At 39.1% G+C, this 22070-nt stretch overlaps 2 protein-coding genes across 3 annotated transcripts; one reads left to right on the top strand and one right to left on the bottom strand.

Moving 5' to 3' along the window:
- Positions 1-317: 317 nt before the first annotated feature.
- gucy1a1 (guanylate cyclase 1 soluble subunit alpha 1) lies at positions 318-9970 on the bottom strand. 2 transcript variants are annotated; one of them, XM_047333987.1, is made up of 9 exons: positions 8953-9970; positions 8604-8671; positions 7729-7817; positions 6916-7625; positions 4521-5006; positions 2890-3033; positions 1860-2014; positions 1386-1560; positions 318-1184 (listed from the first exon to the last, which is right to left on the bottom strand). In XM_047333987.1, exons 1-8 carry the CDS (start codon positions 9190-9192, stop codon positions 1398-1400), a joined length of 2055 nt encoding a protein of 684 aa, XP_047189943.1. In that variant the 5' UTR covers positions 9193-9970; the 3' UTR covers positions 318-1184; positions 1386-1397. The 2 variants fall into 2 exon arrangements, with proteins under 2 accessions (XP_047189943.1, XP_035493471.1); XM_035637578.2 differs by having other exon boundaries at positions 318-1560; positions 8953-9966.
- Positions 9971-16049: 6079 nt separating this feature from the next.
- Positions 16050-20523, top strand: ufsp2 (ufm1-specific peptidase 2). Its single transcript, XM_035636191.2, has 12 exons — positions 16050-16162; positions 16360-16444; positions 16974-17157; positions 17278-17344; positions 17564-17718; positions 17862-18054; positions 18320-18466; positions 18585-18749; positions 18823-18947; positions 19046-19122; positions 19703-19827; positions 19931-20523. The coding sequence occupies exons 1-12, from the start codon at positions 16160-16162 to the stop codon at positions 20015-20017; spliced, it is 1413 nt and encodes a 470-aa protein (XP_035492084.2). The 5' UTR covers positions 16050-16159; the 3' UTR covers positions 20018-20523.
- The last annotated feature ends 1547 nt before the right edge of the window (positions 20524-22070 follow it).

The following is a 22070-nucleotide window of genomic DNA, read 5'->3' as shown; positions in this document are numbered from 1 at the left end:
GAGCTAATCCAATTTTATATTTAACTAATTTATACGCTTGATGTTTAGTTCAATCATTAACTTTGCTTCGTAGCCCATTTGTTTTATTTTTAACGTAAACACTCTAGTCACCAGTAACTACTGTAAAAATAATGAATAGAATTTTTTACTCTGTAAAAGTATAAATTGTAAATTCATGGGTATGCACATAACTTGGTAGCATACTTGGTTACTTTCCACCATTGCATATTTTATCATAACATGTGTAAATAGCATTTACACAATATCATTTTTTTTGTAGAATATTCTAATCTATTCACTGTAGAGCCAGTCACTTATGTCTGTTAATGTCAATATTTATTGCGCTTTGATTACATGACACAGTATTGATTAAAGCACATCATTATGAGTGATAGAACATTCATTGTATTTTTCTTGTGTCGTATTTCCTCTATATGGGAAAGGAGTGATTTGAAGCTCACGTAATAAATAGTATAAATATGTGTACAGTGGAAAAAAAGTAAAAATACCTTACTAAAATTGGATCGTGGAATGCTTCACTGTATGTCTAACAAATGGAAGATTAAAAATATATACTGAGTTATACCTCTGGAAGAAGTTATTGTCACGTAAATTCATAGTGAACCATATCACATAAAAAGAAAGCTGGTAAAATGAACCCCAAAAAAGACAGCTTGACACTGTTAAAATCTCTGATCCTGCCCATATAGTTCCCATAAGGCACCTCAATTTACTCTGCATTACTTCATTTGATACTAAATCTTTAAATAATGGTAATATTTGCTTCAGCTCTTCCAATCTTTTCTACTGAAGCACACAAAGCCAGTTTAGTTTTAATCGTGATTTCTCCTGCCGTCCCAGCAGGCCACGGAGCCTTTCGCTGGACAGAAGTGAATGGACTAGTCAGATACTGACAGACAACAATCTTGAAAAAAATAAACACTCTGTTTAACATCACATTGAGAATCAACATCCAGAAAGTATTTCTGAATCATAACTACATTATGCAAGATGATATATTCACATTTCTTCACAGATCTCCAAATCAAAGAAAGCCGACTCAATCTAAATGTAGTATGCCATTTTATACCACTAAAACTGTTTTTGTTTTTCTTATCATCTCATAAACTTTTATTGATCGTCTGTGGTAGGTGCCTTGGAAACAATTGGAGAGATGACTCATTCTGGAAGAAAAATTGAGGAAGTGAGCGATTCTCTCCACTACTTCACAGACAGGTAATTTTACACAGACAAGACTCAGGTTTGAAGGCAAACTGATATCTCTGTAATCAAGCAGCTGTATGGGTTTGACTAATAGACAATATCATTAATATCTAAACAACCAAAAACATGGTGTTTGCACTGTGTTCACAAAACGCGCTTACATATAGCGATATCTAATATTTCTGGGCTGTGCTGCAGCTTGACGTCACTTCAGAGTCAGTTTCGAAGGAGGCCTCCAAAAAGTAACAAACACCAGGGATGTCCTCTGGGAAGTCGTCCGGAAGCTCCTGTCGGCTCCTTGGAACAAAGACAAACTCTGGACGATCCTTCAGCAATCTGGGACAAAGAGCACACAAAAGAAACATGAATTTTAAAAAAAAACGAGGCAAATCATTTCAAACAAGAAGAAACGAAGTCGTATTATCATTATTACTATTATTCTCTCACCCATCATCACCTTTGGAACCAAATGAAAATCAGTCATCTGTTTATATCATGTGGTTGACATTGACTTGTCTTTGAGTCTGACAGTCAGACCATGTGTTTTGAGAGAGCAATGTAGAAGCATTCCAACTTTGATGATGATAATAATTATAAAACTGCAACAATAACTTGTATTTGCAGAGTAAATTCACCTGTGGGTTGTAGGGCTGATATTGATTTTTCTAGGTTGGCTGCAGGATTCAAACTTGTTGGCCAACGTAACATTGTTGCCAAAAAGGCAGTAGCGTGGCATCCTCACCCCAACTACACCAGCCAGAATTGAACCGGTGTGAAGACCAATACGCATCTGGAAAAAAAAACATTCATCACTAATCTGGCTTCTGCTTGTCCTTTAATAATCAACAGAAATGGATCAAAGTCTCTTGTGGTGTATGTGTGTTCCGTTGGTATTGGTGTCAATTATCCTGTTTTACATATTTTTTAAAAATGAATTTAAATGATGGCCATGTCCCATATTGTTCTCAGTGCCAACCAATCTCGTAAATAGTCAAAATTCAACAATGAATTGATCCTTCAAACAAGACAAACACATAAACACTGCCTTGCTGCGGAAAATACTCACCAGCATGCCAAATCTGCAGTTGAAAATAGTCCTCCACTAATACATAATTTACTCCTGGTTAAAGGTATCCTGCAGAGCTTTTGACCGCTAGTAGCAGGGCTTTTATGACTGGGTCCCCATTTTATTTGTATTGTGCATGTGGACACACTCACACTTTGGTTTTTTTTTACAATTTATGACAGTGCCTCGTAAATACATTCATTTCTATAGTATATGCCATAACATTTAGCCAGACACTGCATCGAATGGAACATTCCAGGTCTCTTCTGCACAATTCTGTATATATTTCAGATTTCTAAATAATTCACACTGGACACTGGAAATTGTAAAACAAATCAACCAATGCTTCAAAATAAGAAATACCATCCATCAAAAACATAACTACTTCATAAGGAAGGATCTGGGGATGTCTTTAAACTTTAAAAACACTTAATTGACTTGCATTCATACAAATTAGTATAAAAAATATTGTCATTTCAGATGAGACATTTCTTTTTTGAATAAAAGGTCTAAATATCAAACTCTATTTGATCGTTGAGGTTAGACAGGCTTGTTGAATGAGGAGTATTAGTGTATGTACTGCAGTACTTGACCCTCACCTGTATTGGGTCTCCTGTTGGTGTCATAACCTCATCTGAAAGCTCCATCATCATTAAGGCCATGAGTGCAATTTGGACAGCGTGAGTCTCACTCTCCCTGTGTAAGCCACCGGCCACACAATACGCATCACCAATGGTCTCCACCTAAACACAGTGGATGAATAATTAAAATAACCTTTAACCTTGCAACTGAGACAGAATAAAGAAGCTATTTTTGCCACCCTCCACCCAAAGTCACATTAATCTGAGATCATATTGAGCTAATCTTATTTACACAAGGAGTTAAAACTGTTTAAAATATGTACCATACCATGAAGACAGTGAAACTTTAACAGAATAATAAATCGGAGGTGTATAATCATCAAATTCTCTTTGGCTAAGAACCTGACTTGCTCTTCATTTTGCAGATAAGACAGGGGGCAAGAAGAAAAGGAATAATAAAACTTCATATTCTAATTCTAATAGTACTTGATCCCTGGCCTTATTAAAAAGTCCAGAAACGTATTGTGTTCCTCTTCTTCGTCTTTGCACATGTAAATCTGGACTGCGGAGCACTCTGGAGCTATGTGGCAGAGACAGCTACGAGACAAAGTGAAACTATTTTTAGGTTCGTACACGTGGAGTGGAAACAGGGTCCTGAAGGAACCCCTGACTTCCTAGTGTTTTACGAGATATTTGTCAAACATGTTGCTCTGTCTGTTATGCCTCTGTGACACTTTGATTACATTATCCAACCTCCCTGTAGATTAACAACCTCTGGCAGACACTATGGAAGGTGACTGATTTAGAGTCGGCCCTTTCAGCTCTTTCAAATTTCTATTGTTTGCTTGAAAGAAATTGCTTAAAAAATTCTACTCTGTGAAAGCTATTTGACCTAACCTTATGCTAGTCCCTGACATTGTAAATACTCTTTCAGTCAAAAGAAAGAATCTGTCACTCTAGTTTAAAGGTTTTATGCCAGGCGGCAATTGGCACCTAACTGGACACAACACACAAACACTGTACACACACCCTCAAAAATGCCCTGATTTGTTAAATGAAGTGAAACCGTCTGCTGCCCACAGTGGAGCTGTCAAACCCGAAACTTAATTTTTCTATAGACTATGGGCCACACACAGCACAATACATCATGGCTATGTTAACAATACTAGACGTGCTAACTCACCGAGCATACAGTAGCACACTCTTTGAAGGCCTGCAGGTGGCTATAGCGGAGGCTCAAGAGTAAGTGCGGCCCTGAAATAAGTTTTAAAATCACACAGAGGCTCTAACGGTTGACCAGTCTGCATACCAGCTAAATTCATTTCTCGGTTCAATCCCCTGTACACAGGTTAACTTTACAGAGCCATAGCTACCATTGAGGATACTGAGGTCATGTAATCTGTAAGAGTTTGGCTAATATATTTTACCTAAATATCTCAAAATGGGACTTCCTTAGGCAAAATGTAGGGAGATAAATTGTGCATAACACACAATGGAACCAATAAAATAATGTATAAAATGTGAAATGTTGCCTTTTTAAATACATTGTTCTTCAAGATCTTAAGAACTGACTGTCAAAGAACTCTGCATTTTTCAACCTAAATTGTTAAAAATCCAATATGCACTTAGAGTATGTTCCATTAACCTACCTTATAAACATCAAGCTCTCCACACTGGTGGTCAAACCTGGTGTACAACTCATTAAGCATGGTGATCACTTGCATCGGGGTACAACGAGAGCAAACAGCTGTGAAGCCCACAATGTCAGAGAAGAGCATGGTAACCCTGTCAAACTTCTTGGCCTGGACCGTTTGTCCCTGCCACAGCTGCTGCGCCACAGTGCCGGGGAAGATGGAGAAGAGGAGGTCCACTGTCTTCCGCTTCTCCTCTTCCAGTGCTTGGTGAGCATACTCCAAGGCCGCCTTGGCTTTCCCCAGACGCTTCTTCAGACCGTCCTGGGCTTTGGCCTGTTCGCCCACCAGAACTACATCACGCAGTGCGTTATGGATGGGGATGTCTGACAGGTACAGGCCGCGGCCTGTTAGCTCCTCCAGCTTGTCCACACATGGTGAGCCCAGGAACAAGATGACATTGGACTCTGAAACGTAGATCATCTGACCTTTAAGGTCCATGAGCTGAAAGGAAAAGATCATATGATGAGAAAAGTCCATTCACTGGAATAAGGGCCTCACTGTCTGACTTTGTTTTGTTTTTTTAAAGAAGATAGATTAGGATTACTGCAGTTTATAACCACGTTCTGCAGCCTTGTTATTTTAACTAGACATTTCCCATATAACTAATGTTTTTTCTTTCTGTGGCATCTGTGCATTTCAAAATAAGCAATGTATACATACATAAACTCCCTCGAGACTTACAGAATAGAAATCTAAACAGAGAAAAGTAAAGCAAACGTTCCATTTTCATGTAATTTGTGAAGCAGCAGCTGTATGCAGCTGTGTGTCATCCACAGTAAACATAACCAATGGTTTATTTGTGTTCCAGTGAACACAAATTCAAAAAACAAATCAAAACAGAAAAGTCCCATCCAACTCAAGATTAGTATTAGTCACAGTAATAGTGTGGCTCTCTAGCAATGTTGGTTGGTCAGGGTCACAATTTTCAATAGTTATTGGATGGATTGCCAGGACATTTAAAACTGATATTCATGGTTCTCAGAGGATGTATCCTGGTGACATTTTTTTCTGATCAGCTGACAGTTCATCTAGCAGCATCTGCAGATCAAGCATTTTTTACCTTCTGAGATATATGCCATTGTTTGATATTTTAGTCCATTTCTCAGGAAATGATTTATGAATCTTTTTGTAAGAAACAGACTGTATACAAAAATGGACATAGTCACTGGGTTTAAAATTATGCCAATCACCAGCAGAGGGCCAATCCCTGGTGGCAAAAAGAAGTCAGTTTCTACAGAAGTTAATGAGAAAATGACTCTACTATACAATTGATGTATAGCGTCAGTAAACATTTTCCTGAGTTCATAGTCTCAATCACAAGTTTCACTAGTCTTCTTCAATACAGAATTATGTTCATTTTTGGAAATTGTGGTCTCATTTAGAGTAAAATACACAACAAAGCACCATAGTGTGGATACAAATTGATTGACAGCTGGTTCATCTAATCGGTACATGGTTGCAGGTGTAGGTGGGCGCGCAGTGGATGAGCTCTCAGTCAGACCCATCCCCAATCCAACATCCAGTTTCAAAAGAACCAGCATGGAAATTGTTAAAAATTAGAAACTCAGCTTCAAAATGGCAAACCAACGTGTGATGTCTCGGTGCAAAAGCATTTAAAGTTATTTTGTTTGTTTGTTTTTTACTCTCACTGCCATTATTATATCCACTTGATCAATATGTTTAAGAGTTTGTTCATATCGACGCCTGACAAAGCCGAAACCAGACCCTTACTTTTTAACAGTAGGTACAGTACATGGGGAAAAAATACATATACATCTACAGACGCAGTTTTCAAATTCTAACATAAATAATGTGGAATGTACCACGTTGCCATTTAACTCATGTTTGTGCATAGTGGACTTGCTAACAGAATAATGCATCATCAAGCGCAGATGGAAGAGACACTTGCTTTCGCCTCACCCACTTCCTGATTTGTACCTGTTTTAACTGGACTCTGTAAAGGTACTCCAGGTACTGTGTTATAACAAGTGGCAGCATCTCTGACTGAATGTCATTGGTCATTACTCCACTTTCATGTTTACTCACTAGTACGTTTTTTTCTTTTCTTGTCATGGTGACCAATTGCAGTGCACCCTTATATAAATAGCACAAGCTTGGCTGTGCCTTTGATGAGTAAAATGGTTTGACATTTGCTTCTGATCTCTGCTGGGGGTATAATGTTGATCTCTACCTCAGGCCAAGTACACCCCTAATAAGCCAGACTCCTTATAATCAGACTGATCCCCCCGTCTTATTTGATTTAATATTAAGACATTGACTGAAGACCTTTTGTGCCTCATTATTCAGGGACGTCACTTTTGAATCTCACAGATACTGTATGTCGACATACCTTCCCTGTGTTATCTGTGGTTCCATGCTTGATCCGAATGATAAACTGGGTGTTTAGCATGGTCAGAATACCCTGGAAGGTACATTTGATCTGGGGAGAGACAATACAGAAATGTTCCTGGAAAGTAGCAGACCGCCTCAGTCCATCCTTTCTGCTCAGTCTCTTCCTGAGCCCGTGTCCTATTTGAACCAGGACCAAGTCCTGGTCCAGGATCAGATGGAACGGGAAAATGGTGGAGAACAGCGTGGTAGGAAGAGTCCCAGCTGAGGTAGCCCGCAGCGGACTGGGGCTCAGATTTTTAGCATCCTTGACAACAACTGTGTACAGAAGGCTGGGCTGCGGGCTGGACTGCAAGATGCTGTCTTTAGCACTGGGGGGGTCCATCAACACATCCACAGTGGTGTGATACAGCAGGCGGGCAGCAGCTTTGATGACTCCAGGGAAAAAAAGGCGAGTGGTTGGGCGGGGGTTGAAGAAATAGACAGTAAGCAGACCCGGATCCTTGTCTAAGCACAGCACTGAAGGTTCGTTTACACAATCCTCTCTGTCCGGGTTGGGCAACGTGCTGCTCTGTTTCAACAGGACATTGAAGCTGTTGAGGAAGTCATGGAGAGCTCCCCCCACCACCCTCAAAATGTGTCCGTCTTCCTCATAACACATGTTGAAGAGCTCCTCTCCAAGAGAGACTTTCAGTGCTTCCACCGGGATTGCTGTCAGATAAGAGAAGGGGAAACAGGTGAAGATGGGAAGCCCACAAAATGAATTAAGTATTAATTAAGTATTTTGTGCAATGACCTCCAAATTTGACATTACCTGTTTTAGTTGAGTGAATGTTTATCATCTCCTCTAAATGCTCTGGTTCATCACTGCAACTCTGATTGCCTGTGCAGCAAATTGTTGGACTGGAGAGACAATAAATATCAAAATCAGACAAAAAAAAAACAGTGCTTGCTGGACCGTATATAATCACTGTTCAGTTACTGGAAAACATCAGACTACAGAGCTGCAGCTACCTATTATTTTCACGATCTATTAATCTGCAATATGTTTACCCAATTAATCATTCAAGTTGTTTTCTCAGGAGAAAAGAAGGACTAAATACAATTTTAGAATTTTAAATCCCATCTGGCCAAAACCTATATGCAGTTTGTTTCATAAACCCCCCAATTAAACTGTCACATTAGAAGCTGCAACCGACACATATTTTTCGTTTTAGCTTACAAATTAAGATGAAACATTTATCAATAATTAAAATAATTGCTAATTACTTTTTCAGTTCATTGACTAAGCTCTATGTCAGACTGGGACGACCTTGATAAAATTATAGGGAGTGCTTCTAATGTCTGCTTGCTGTTTCCTATCTTAATGTGTTTTTTCAGCAGATTTGTAAGGGATTGCTCTATCTCCAGGTATCCATGACAGCCCAAGTCTGCAGCACAACCTGTTGTTGTTGTTGTCCTCAATCTAGTAGTGTGAGCGGCAGGAGAAATGTGTAAGGAATCTTGAGCTGTCGCTAAACAGAGGGTCACGTGAAGCCGTAACATCTCAGCATCATTACTGATGTTATGGGAGATACATTTGGTACAAGCCTATAATTTACAGTAGCAATTGTGGTAACGCTGGCAGTCTGGGAGGAGGAGTGCGGCTGTTATTGATGTCTCAGTGTCATGTATATTTAAAAAACCTACCTTTCACTGTCCCTGGTGTGATCTGACAGTCTCATCAATCGATGGAGGGCAGTGTGCAGCCTTTGAAACTGTATGGCAAAGTGTTCACCAAGTTTAAGGTCATCATTTGGCAAGATTTTCATCACGGCAGCTTTAATCACAGCAGCATCATTATAATAAAGAAATTGCCTCATCTTTATATCGAGTGTATATACAGGCATGGTGGTGTCTATGCGCTAAGGGAGACATGCGACAAACCCAAATTGCTGAGTCAAATTAATGTAATTCATGTTCCGCAATAAACATAGAGGCATATTTGCATTAACTTAATATATAGTGTATATATATATATCTGTCTTGTTTTAGTCACCTCGGGTCCTATCAATTTTCGGATGCTCTCTCCAAGTGTGTGCAGGTTAACTTTGGCTCTGGCCGTCTTCTGTCGAGGCACGTCCTCGCCCGGTTTTCCATGCACGTCCTTAGAAATAGGCAATAAATCCGCCGCGTCAGTTGCGCGCTCCTCGAAGTCTCCGAGCTCATTCTGTTTGGCGCTGCTGGAGAACGGGCACTCTCCGGATATCTTCAGTTCTTTCAGCTTCGCGCAGAACATCTTCCCCCCGCTGCTGTAAGCCCCTTGGGTGTCGTCTCTTATCTAATTTCGGAGGGAGACTGTGCGGATCTCGCGGCTGCGGTCTCGGGGAGAAATGCCATCATCTGGTGCGTGCGCTCATCCAGGACACCTCGCCTCCTCGCATGCAGCCCGCGGATTCAAACGATTTGCATCAAAGCCGGAGACCACATACAATATTCATTGGAAACTGCATGGGCAAATGACTGCCGAGAAGTATCATTACCAAAAGCCAATGAGAAACTGGAGGGGGGGGGGGAGCACCAGGCCAATCCATGCGCAAGTGGGGCTGGTGTAGCTGAGCAACCTATCAGCAGTGAGAAATTATTTCCAGGCGACTCCTCGCGTGCAGCGGACTTTTTATTATTTAGACCAGCCTTTGGACTGGGTCCCATCATATGGAGCTGGTGGGCGAATAGACTTCGTTTTTATACGTGCCTGTAGTGCACAATGGTGTGGGTAGTCTTTACATGGTGTTAGGGACTCTCACATATTCCCTACACAATTCTAACGATGCGTTCAAAACGGAAGCGACGCGAAGTTTTTTGCATCGCGTTACTCGCGCAAGTTTACATTTGTGCCTATGTGTGTCATTCGCGCGAAAGTTTTCCCGTCCAATACTTCCACTTTCTCCGACAAACCTCATCTGAACACATACACAGGTAAACATGAACTGTTGAAGGAAAAAAAGTCAGACGTCGCTGGGGAAGCTACACTAAGTGGTCGTGCTAACTGGGGCTAACTAGCTAGTGTCCAACTTCCTCGTTCACTTCCTGTCGAGCCTTCTCCTTCACCCGCTCATTGGCTGTCGCGTCAATCCGTCGCGCGAATATATCGCCCGAGTTCAAATATTTCAACTCGAGCGATGGACGCGACGCCGATTTCGCCTGAAAAATTCGGGTCGCGTCCGGTATGAACGCACTATAATGGTTAATGTTTTTTTTGAATTATCATTATTCAATTGGCTGTTTCATTTCAATTTCATCCACACACACACACACACACACACACAAAGATAATGACAGAAGGAGACTAAAATCCCCCATGCATCAGCTCCATCTTGCTTTTCTGCTCAAGAGCTTCTCAAACAAAAACAGTTTTCACCTGGCTTCCGAGAAGTCTTAAAAAATATTGACACTCCTAAGCCTCCATTTGCCATTCATTTTTTTTATATTTCATCTATACTCGATTAAATGTTTGATAAGTAAAATATCATGAACCTTTGAAAAATGACAATCCCAAGTTACCAGAGCCCAAGGTGATTTCTTGATGTGACGAAGTGGGTGAGATCTCTTTACTCACCACTCGTCCCTTTCTACAAGTCATCTTGCACATCATCATATTATTTTCTACGTGTTCATTTCTGCTATAATTTAGCATTGCTAAGGTAACATTGCTTCGATCGCTATCCTGCATTTGTTTGTGTTAGCATTATGTTACAGTTCACATCAAAGCATATGTAAGTTAAAGCAAACACAGACATAAGTTACTTTCAGTTATCTTTATTAAGTTGTAGGTTTGGAAATTGATTAATCAAATTGACTTACTATTGTTTGCTCCTTTGTTCAGAGCTACCATGCAGGTCTGTTGTTTCCTGGTTTTTATGGTGTTGGTGATGTCATGGGTTAAACCAACTAGTGGGGGTTTCTTTGTATTCGAAATGCTAAGTTTGATAGCTTATTGTTTGTTAGTAAAATGTGTTGAGATGCAAACCTTTCAGATGGTCATTTTGAAATGTAATGAGCTTGGGAAGGGAACTAAATGATCATTTATATTTCCTGGTGTTACAGTCACTGCAGGAGTGGAGGTGTGGATTGAACACCCCATTTATTCGTTTGCATTTATTTTTTTTCGCTTCTTGAGGAGGAAAAAACAAGGTGAGGCCGTGCTGCCGTGAACATGTGTGAGTTCATTTCAGATTTTTTTTTCTTTGATTTTGACAAGTTACATGTGTAATGGAGAGCACTGTTAATAAGAGTCAACATGTCTGCTGAGTCTGCCTACCAACCACCTTCCTTTGACATTTGAGCCAAACTATCTTACAGACTATACTTATATAAAGAAAAGTAGAAAATGAATTATCATCATTTTCCTTTGAAAACAAATCGGGAATTCCACAGTGAAGTGTCTACTGACCCAGAGGACTGAAAAGGTTGTGTGAAGACGGTTGTGTGAAGCTTTTGCTGGCTCCAGAGGGAGCTGATAAATTGCCTTTCATCAGGTGTTTATTGTGTCATACTACCATTTTCTTGACTTCCAAACTACTTCCACTAGTTCTTTACTCAGTTAAATGTTTACTATATAGCTTTATACTTATGGCTAATGTGTAAAATGTGGTTGTTAAAAGTTTTGCTTAATTGTGCTGTTGCTTTTTATCTCTTTGCATTGTTGCTAATTCTAAATATTGAATATTTCATCATATTATTGCATCAATGTTTTACTTCCAGAGCTTATGCACAAGCATAAAAATGTGGATTCAGATTTGTTTAATTAAAGACTGTTCAGGAAATGGTTCAGCATGTTGGTTGATCATTTATAACAATTGTGTCAAAAACAGCTTTTATTGGCCACGATTAGGCTACAGTGCTGCCTGTTGGCCTTGTTTGGGCTGAAAAGAACATTTTCATTGTTTGACATAATAAATCTATTTCAGAGCTTAAATAATGAACAGCTTTGTCGCTTGAGAGTTGGAGTCATTTCTTGCAGGATAACTCTGGGCCAGAACGATGCTTACGTTGGCTGTCCTTTAACAACAAGGTCCAGGATGCTGCTGCCACTTAGAAAACAAAGTGTTTATGGGATAGAGATTCAAGCGAGGATTCAATTATTTCATTTGGCAACATGTGCGTCATTAAACTGTTGTTCTCCGTAAGTTAATTTATCTGACACTTTTATGGTGCATTCAGTCTTGTCTGTGTTTAAAAGCTGAATTAGAAAGGTTTGGGTTATTAGATTCATTCAAGAAATTAAATAATATATGTTCTGACCTGAGCCCTCTGGATACTAACTACAATTCAGAGCAAGGAGTAATGATATTGGGTCATATAGCTTTTTTTGTGTGCATATAAATGGTCTTCTAAATTAGAAAATCACAAATGAGTGGGCCAGCAGACCAATCAGAGCAGACTAGGCCCTTGGGCCAAGAGCTAAAACAGACCATTGAAAAAGACGCGCTGCCACAATATATGGTATGAGATAAGTGATGTATATTTTGAGCCTTACGGCATGAAAAAAATATTCTAGTAGACATTAACATTTCGAAAATATGTGCACTTTAATGTCCATGTTTTATCAGAGGGTGGATTATTCCTCTGATTCCTTCAGGACAAACCAAAATAATAGAATTACTATACTGAACATCAGCAACTTCCAGGTGCCACCAGACAGTTAAGACCAGAGCCACATGACTTTTTTGTCGTTGTTGAGAAATGTACCTGAAACAAGATCAGTAATGATGAGGTTGAATTCAATGTAGAAATTGATCACAAACATGTTTCCATTTGACAAGAAGCAATTACAGACTATTTTGGAGATATTGCACGCCATCCTCAGGTCTTAGCTAGCGACCCATCTTTAACTACAGATGTTACAGCTGTTTTTGTTGCCTCTCACCAGGACCCAGAGGAGATGGCACCAGCTGCACTGGCATGAACAAGCCTCTTGGTCAAGATTATTTACGACATGGAACAAAATGCTCGCAGGGAATCAATGCTCCCCGCCATCTTTCTGCTACTGTTTACTTCTGTTGTACATCCTCCCATTGTGTCCCCCTGTGGGGAACCTGTCCTCCAACTTGTATACGACTGTCATTTTTGAAACAGCGCTTTAACGACATATGTGGTCGACCATCTATCGGCAATTACTGTATGTATGCGGCCACTACATGTCAGCTTTGGTGACACACAACATTATAATGGTTCTGCTCATAACTGGTGGAAAAGCAGGCCAGTTCACAAGATGACAACAAAGTTTAAATAACTCTGAACAGAACCAGTTCCCTGTATGTGGGGAAGGTGAAGGGCGCTCTCACACAATCAAAAATAGATCCTATACTTGGTTTCAATCCACCAGTGGAAAGAAAGATAAGCCTGTTTATTTCTGTTTCCTTCATCTGCTGTATTTGTCTCTCAGAAGTTGTCCCCTGGGGTGAGTCTATTATCAGCTGGAAACACTGAGGACCAAGATCCAGAGCTCATGCCTCAGTAGGAGACCAGTAATGACGCGAAGGTCATTTCATGTCCAGAGGCAAAACATGTTGATGTTACATCATGGACAAGGCCAACATACAGAGAGAAACTCACATTCACACTTACTGTCAAATGAGAGACACCAACTAACCTAATCTCAACTGTGGGAGGAACCCGGAGAGAACCCATGCATAACAGTGAGAACACGCAAACTCCACACAGAAACGCCGTGGTCAGTTTGAACTGGGATTTGAACCCAGAACCTTCTTGCTGTGAGGCAGCAGCGCCAACCACCACAGCCCCGTGCAGCCCCACTGTGAGACAGAGATGAAGTGAGTTATCTCTTAAAATAGTCTGCTTCAACATTGCCATCACACTAATTCAATCTACTCTCATTTGCATCCTTACATCCTGCCATCGATCATACTGTCACATATGAATTACACAACCAAATGAATCCAAGGATAAACTTTGTGTATGTGCTTATGATGAATGTGCATTTCTAATGTGAGTTTCCATACAGTCTGCCATATATTCAGTCCCTGCACACACACTCCCCCAAAGACCCTCACACTCTGTTGATGATACGCAGGGAGATAGCAAACCTCATCACAAATCAAGCCCAGCACACTAAGTCTACATGAACTTAACAGCCATGACCTCAGACAGTTAAAATGTACACAGTTTAACTAGAAGAAACGTTTTTTTTTGGGGGGGGGGGGGGGGCAGATTTCCACATTCAGGCTCATGCACTCTTGTAAAAAGTTGCCCAAAAAGCTACTTGGCGCATCAGATAAACTTTTTCAAATCTCAACCGAACGCTACGTTTACATTCGACCTACTAAGTGTAACAATTTTACAATCTTCACAAAATTGATTTTGAATTCTTAAATGACACAAACCACCTCATCTCTTTTCCCCAAAAATCTGGGAAAACCCTTTGTGATTTTGTGTCATGAAAGAATGTTAGAATGATCTAAAACGGAAATCATTTTTAAATTTGCTTCCTGACATTTGCCTTATTTGGCCAGTCAATATGTTTTAACTCATTAAGGTGTAAAAGTACTTCAATGTCAATATGTTTCACATGTCCTTCCATTTACAGATGTTTGTCTTCTACTCTTAACTGATGTATTTTTTTTTTTTTTTTACGACTGCATCTTTTGATGATCATTTCCATTTTTCTGAGGTTACTGAGTTCAAAGCGTTTTTTTGGTGATGTTTGCTAGAAGCAACAATGGTTCGAAAGCGTCCTCCTCTATGTGCATGAAAACCACATAGAGTACAGTGTTTGTAACTGTGCATCCACTCATCCTGCCTGGCCTGGCATGCATGGCTGCCATGTAATAGCCTGAGGCAAATACAAATTGCACCAAGAAACTGCTTTCAGTGTGTTGTTCCTATGTATTAATTGTGACTATTTGAACTCCCCTTGAATTATTTATCCCTGTACAAAAGGGAATAAATATTTATCAAAAATAAATAGCTTGACAAAAAAAAAAAAAAAAAAGAATACTAATGCTTCTTTCCAAATGTTGCATAAGACGTGAGACTTGGGCACTGATGCTGGAATAATTAGATAAAGTATGCTTCACTAAAGCTGAGCACACTACTGTACAGACAGCACCACCACAGGAAATATGCGCTACGCTCACTAGCACTGAGCAGTAAGACAGGAGAATTTAATTTATACAGCCTATAGTTGTTTATTATTATTATTATTTTGCCCCAAACGTACGCCAAACATTTTCCTCTTTCAATTGCATAACATTTTGGCATATTTTATTTCTGAGTCTGAGTCTTCAAAATCTAATTATAGTAGCAAACAATCACAGAAGAAGAGCAATTCCTATGTAGGAGTTTGTGCTGAAATTCACAGACTGACAGTTTGAGGATAAACCATAGATTATTTTTTTAACATGTATTTAGTTATTTAATGACTCAGTTATGTGAACAGCACACATTTGGTTCCTAAGGTAAAGAAGTGAAACCAATGAGAACTCTCACCTCCTCAGACCATTCTACTGACACAGGAAGGAAAAAAATACTCATATTTCTTGTCGCACCATGACCATAACTTGTTTTTGGGGTCCATGGAGTGGTAATGGGGGGGGGGGCAAATCATGAAATTGTCAATGTAAAATTATTTTCGTGTGTTTTATTCTTGTATAAATATTTCATAAAACTTGAATCCAGTAAAATCAAATTATGTCGTCAGTAACACAATACAAAGTGTAGGGTCACCTTTGCTTCATGCTCTACACTGAAGACCTAAAGAAAAACTCTTATATTCTATAATGTTATGAAACCTGCTTCACACACTTCGCCACTGGTTAGTAACCTTTATAACCTCAACAGATGCATGTGTTTACTGTACTTGTTGATTACGTTATTGGTACAGGCTGGATTATGGATGTTTGTTTCAAAAAGGAAGCAGACATTTTGATGATTGTGATTTTTAAATTGGATGTTCCTGAAAACATGAACGATGAGCCCCAGCAATGTTTTTAATTATTCACAACTGTGCTTTTCCTTCTGTGACATGTCACTTAGTCCTCAGTGAAAAGAGAACAGTTGTGGAAATGTATGTTATCCAACAAAAATAATTTTTTAAAATTACGAGTTACCGTAAACGCAACATCAGTGGGTGGGGTCAGTGTTGTCCAATAGGATGAAGCGGACAGAGACACGTCGGTCGTTTCCGGAAACAGACATGTCCGCCTCCGATTCGTAGACATTAGATTTTTTACAAGAACTCCACGATGGTAAGTTAACTGATGAATGAGCTCGTTTGAATAAATATTACTTAGTGTAATGTTCAGCCTGATGTTGACTGGGTTGCATGAACAGAGTTGCTAAAGTTCTTCTTGAGCACGTGACAACAGTAATACTGTCGGTGCATGTTGTTAGCTCTGTCAGCTGGTTCTCTCCCAGGATGCTAACTTGTGCTGTGGTACCTCAGGTGTTACTTCTTCCCTCCTACACCGGGACCATCCTCCGTGTCAGGGGGCAGCTGGAGCTCAAATGTCCGCTGCACAGCACAGACGGTACTGTATTTATTTATGGACTTTAATTTTTATCAGTGGTGGAAGAAGAACTACCACCAAAACACAGCAATCTAAATATACTACATCTAAGTTTTCTACGTGAAAACTTGTATATAGGTACAGAAATATTACCAGAAAGTATACTTAAAGTGTCATGGTGAAAGTATTAAATTTGTCCATGTAACTGATATCTGGTTCTACCTGACATGCACATACAGCTATTAATAAGCAACATTTTACTGTTGAAGTGGCTAATTTTAAAAACTTACAATATAGTCGGGTAGTTTGTTTCTGTGGCTCAAATTTAGGTAAATTTTTTCATACTTTCCTTAAGTCTTTGCTTTTTCATGACATGTAGATTGGACCTCCTAATACATTTATTTAAATGAAACCATGAGGACTGTTGTTAATTTGTTATGTTAGCAGCTGTTATTGTTCACCGGCTCATTTAAAAGCCATACAAGTTAATGCCTAATCAGCCTTTAAATAGTAAAATGACTCATACCGTCTGTTTCTCTTTCCCTCTCAGTGTTGCCGATGCACAAGGCGATCTCAGAAACATTTGAGATCCTTCGCACCCAGGTCAAATCTGAATCCTGTGTTCTGGCAGTCTGTGACAGTCCTGTTGTCATTTGGCCAAACAAAGGCGCTAATGCAACACCTCAAGAAATAACACCAGACACACTGTGTGAAGATATACATCAGTGGATACAGTAAGTTGGCCAAATCTTTTGTTGATTTTGTGGACTAGTCTGTAGTTTTTTTTGTAGATTGTTTTTTTTTTTTTTCTCTTAAATCGCAGGGAAATAATAAATGTTTTTTATGTTCTTCAGGTCAGATGAACAGGAGAGCTTCGGCAAGAAATCTGGAAAAAAGAAAAATAAAAAAAGTTTAGCATCGGTAAGCTTCTAATAGTTACATGGATGTGGGCATTCAGAGACAGAAATATGCATATTTGCAAAGTCTAACCCAGGAGATCAGAAATGCTTCTGTAACACTGCAAATACTACTATCCATAACAATTTACTAGTTTTCCACACTGCAGATACAGGATAATTTAGGATATTTGGAATTTTAATTTTCTGTGTTTATGCCACTGTATTTGTATCTGTCATTTAGAGTGTCATAAGCCTTCACCTGATGATGGAGGTGACAAATATTGGCCCACTCTCAGCTCCCATCCTTAGCAGAACAGTTCAGAAATCCCACTTCATTTCTACGACTCTTCCCATGGACTGTGCTGTCCGTACAAGCGGCAACGACACAATCAAAGAGTACGTCTTATCTTGAAAGAAAGGAAAAATCTGTATTCCTGCAACTGATAAATCTCTGTAAAGTCTTAGTAAACTTTCCTTGACTCACCGCCAAACATAGTACTTGTTTCTCACTTTGAATGTGTTCTGTTCTGGTGTTGCAGTGCCTGCGAACGCCTAGTGGAAGCACTAACTCGTCAGCTCTGTGAGATGGAGAAAGTGACCTTGCAACACATGAAAGGGACGACACTGCTGGTCCCTGAACCGCTCCACTTTCTTCTTCCAGAGCCTAAAGGACTAGTGACTGTGGTTTACCCAGCAGGGCTGCCTGACGACCAACTGGAGACGCAGCGTAAGGTTAGAACCACACACTGAGCTTCTTTAAAATCCAAAATAAACTGGCAAGAAACATGTTAATTCTCCTGATATTAAAGTTTGAACTGTGGTAGAATCTTGGTAGAGAAAATTCAACACTTTTATCCTACCGTTTTATCCAGCAGGCACTGGATCCAGCTTAAGCTCCAGCATGCATTTACATTTACACTGCCTTTCTTAACACTTGATGCACATTCTTTCTTACATTTTTCTCAAAATTAATTTTGCTCAAAATCTCTGTCTGTAGGAACTGCATCAACAGTTTGAGCTACCAGAGGACAGGCCTTATTTTAGAAGAGCCAATGTGTTCCACTTTCCCAGTGAGCCCTACAGAGACGGTTACCTCCGAAACCCTCACCTGGTCCTCACACACCCCACCATGAATGATGGAAAGGTACGGCTATTTACCATCGTACACTCTGTCTCCTCTTTCAAAGATGGATACTTAAGGACTGTGCAAGGCATATTAACCTTAATACATCTGTTTTTTCTGTTTTGTTTGTTTTTTGAAGCCCTACTTGGTCCAGGGGATCTACAGTTATCACCACTACATGCAGGATCGTGTGGACGACAATGGCTGGGGCTGCGCTTATCGCTCCCTGCAGACCATCTGCTCCTGGTTCCAGCAGCAGGGCTATGTCGAGCAGGCTGTCCCCACTCACAAAGAGATCCAACAGGTAGGATTTCTGTTAGTATGATTGCAACACAATAGAAAATGTGCCTGTATTAGCGTTTGTCACTGTTATCCAGGCTTTGGTGGACGCTGGAGACAAGCAGGCCTCCTTTGTGGGATCCCGCCAGTGGATCGGATCCATAGAGGTTCAGGTTGTTCTGAACCAGCTGCTTGGGGTCACTTCAAAGATCATGTTTGTGAGGTGTGATTAAATGCCTGATAGCAACGTGTGTATGATCATGTTTATGTGAACAACATAACATTATCATTTATCCGACTGTTATTTCATGTACTTTTCAGTCAGGGGTCTGAGTTGGCATCCAAAGGCAGAGAACTGGCCAACCACTTCCTTACAGAAGGAACTCCTATCATGATTGGTGAGCTGAATGTCTCATAATAACTATTACTATTTTTATTATTATTATTATTTGTATTTTGTCTTCTCATTAACCTTTAAAAACTGTAACAGTTGGTGTGTATATCTTTTTTTAAGATTATAAAAATGTTTTACTGAAAACTATAATCACAGCTTAGGTTTACAGCAGCACTTTAACAGATATTAGACACATAATCTATGATCCAGATGTTGAGTGAAGGGCCAGGCCAGCTTGAGAATTCAAAACACAAAACTGCACCTCACTGTGCGCAATGTTAAGAATTTTGTCTGATGCTACATTTTTTTTGTAAACACAGGGCTAATCATCCTCATATTCACAATTATCGTATGAGAAACAGTAATGCTTCCTTTATCAATTTTATTTATATACTTATTGTATTAATAGAATGTAAACTCCTAAAAAAATTACCAATTGCCTCTTAAATGCAACACTATATTGCTGATTTAGTGAAAAAGTTCAGTATTTTCAAAAGCAGACATTAATTGTGGTTAACAAGGTCAAAATAGAATGATTGCCAATCAGAGTTACAGTTTTGTTAAAACCTAGTCCTGTGTTGCAGGAGGGGGAGTTTTAGCTCACACAATTCTTGGTGTGGCCTGGAGTGAGACCACCGGGCAGATCCGATATCTCATCCTGGATCCACATTACACAGGAGCAGAAGACTTACAGGTCATCACAGACAAGGTACATGTTGTACACGATCCATATATGGGCTGTATTTCTTTTTGTAAAGCAGAAGACATTTCATGCACAGTACTGACTGTTGTGTGAATCTTGTCTCTCCCAGGGCTGGTGTGGATGGAAAGGACCAGATTTTTGGGATCAAACTGCGTATTATAATCTCTGTCTGCCTCTGAGGCCAAAGATCGTCTGAGCTCTCACAGTCTGTCAGATGGACATTGTTCGGCATTGGTAAAGCATATGGAAAACTTATGGAGCGTCATTTCTGTAACAGTGTTAAATTCTTTTAAATAATTCACCTTTATGTTTTTGGCAACTAAGGCACAAGGCACTATCTATCTATCTATATATATATATATATATATATGTATATATATATTTATATATATATTAATTTTTTTTATCAAAAAATAAATTAATCATCAGTGTTCTTGAATTACTTTCTATTATTTAATATAAAAAAGGCTTATGAATTGCTTAAACTAAACAGGCTCATTTTATTTTGACAGGAAGTACAATACATCAAGTTTTGCTGTTGCTTTATGTTAATGGTAAACAATCTAAAAGTCAATGGTTTTGACTCCCGTAAGCGAACTCCCCTCTGTGTCTGCTTGATGGGAACACCAGCTGATCAGAAGGTATATTCTACTGTACTAAATGGTTGATTATACAAATTATTAAACCGTACTGTGTATTTTATTATGTCCGCAATTTCCTTTTCTTATTTCTTTAAATGATTGGTCAGCTCATTAGATAATTAATCTGAAATTACTAATTGTAAGAGTGTCAAGATTTTATAATTTTTTGTGACATGTTAGCCTGGGACCCAGACGAATTCTGGGAGCTACGCCAGGCTAGTGCCATGTATGATGGTGGATTGAATGTCTTTGGATTTTCCACTGTTGATCGGAGGAAATAATCCGAACAAACCACTTCGTGTTGCGGGAAATTAAAGTAGGCTTATTTTCACTATTTTCTGACTTAACAAAGGTAAATTTATTGTTAGATATAGTCATATCACAGAAAACTTGTGTCACAAAGAATCCGCTTCTCAAACTTTCTGAGCCTTATCTGAGCTGATCCCTCTGATAGTCCATGATTGGAAAACAAACACTCAGTAATTGAGTTTTCACAACCAGTCAGTTGTTGAAGTCAGATGGGTTATTTTCTCTCTTCACCAGCAGAGATAAAGAAATGTGAATTTTTTAGATTTTTTAAATCTTTAAATCTTAAACATTTATCGTTCTTTGTGATTTCTTATCCATGTGTTGATTGTGTTAGAGACTCACAGTAATATCCCCATTCAAACTCCATCTCTCCCCATCCTGCATTGGCATGTAAATTCGATGACACTGACCAGACACAGGTTTATACGATAGATTCCCCCTCGGACTATTGTCCTAGGACATCGGCATTTCATTAGTGTGTCACTTTTAGGTCTAACTATGTTATTAAAAGAAAACCATGACAAATTGAGATTTCAGGGGACGCGCCTCCAGATAATCCCCTTTCTTGTTAATGGAGATGCACTAGGGGGAGCAGTTACTTTGGCATAATAGATCCCCATGGAAAAAATAAATGACCTCCCCTCTGTTCCTCTACTGCTTCTGTCCCTTTATATATTTAAATAGTTTTATATTGGTACTTTTGACTGCAGGGGCAAATCAGATTTCATTTTGTTTCTCTTTTAAATAGCTTCTTAGAACCCAGTTTGTGTTAATATGTTGATACGTGTCATTTGAGAATTCTCGTAATATCAAAATACATAAACACAAAAAGAAATTCACAGGATGAAAATAAATACACATAATTGTTCAGCCGATTCACCAAATGGATCCACTGATATTGTCATGTATGTTGGCTCTTTTTTACTTATTGTGAATTTCAACCAAGAAACCATTCAGAACATTTTTTTATGGTTTACAATGAAAGATCAAGGATTATTTGTCCAATAAAAATTTGTTTCAATTCATAAATTAATTTAATGTTAACCCCATCTTTTGAAGACATATATCTCCAAATAGTGCTAAAGTGAACATTTTATTTAGGCTCAATATTAAAAAATATGGATACAACATATAAATGTTTTTCTTTTTGAGATTTAAATCTGAAATAGGTTACAATCAACCTTGGCATTTTATTTTTTGCCTTGGAAATAGTAATTTGACAAAAAAACCCAAAAAACTTTGCAGCTCCAGCTCGCTCCAGCTTGATTTTGAAAATGACGGGAAACATGGAATGAATAT

Source organism: Scophthalmus maximus, chromosome 8, assembly GCF_022379125.1.
Source record: "Scophthalmus maximus strain ysfricsl-2021 chromosome 8, ASM2237912v1, whole genome shotgun sequence".
Taxonomy (NCBI): domain Eukaryota; kingdom Metazoa; phylum Chordata; class Actinopteri; order Pleuronectiformes; family Scophthalmidae; genus Scophthalmus; species Scophthalmus maximus.
Note: the sequence above shows the minus strand (reverse complement) of the source record. Positions and strands in the feature narration are given on the sequence as shown.

Excerpts from the sequence above, each read along its gene's own strand:
- gucy1a1 (XM_047333987.1), bottom strand. The coding sequence starts at position 9,192 with ATGTTCTGCGCGAAGCTGAAAGAACTGAAGATATCCGGAGAGTGCCCG. Across the intron at positions 8,672-8,952 it reads GAAAATTGATAGGACCCGAG|TTTCAAAGGCTGCACACTGC; the intron begins GTGACTAAAACA and ends TTTGCCATACAG. Across the intron at positions 5,007-6,915 it reads CCACAGATAACACAGGGAAG|CTCATGGACCTTAAAGGTCA; the intron begins GTATGTCGACAT and ends TTTTCCTTTCAG.
- ufsp2 (XM_035636191.2), top strand. Across the intron at positions 18,055-18,319 it reads AACTGGAGACGCAGCGTAAG|GAACTGCATCAACAGTTTGA; the intron begins GTTAGAACCACA and ends CTCTGTCTGTAG. Across the intron at positions 19,828-19,930 it reads TACAGGTCATCACAGACAAG|GGCTGGTGTGGATGGAAAGG; the intron begins GTACATGTTGTA and ends TGTCTCTCCCAG.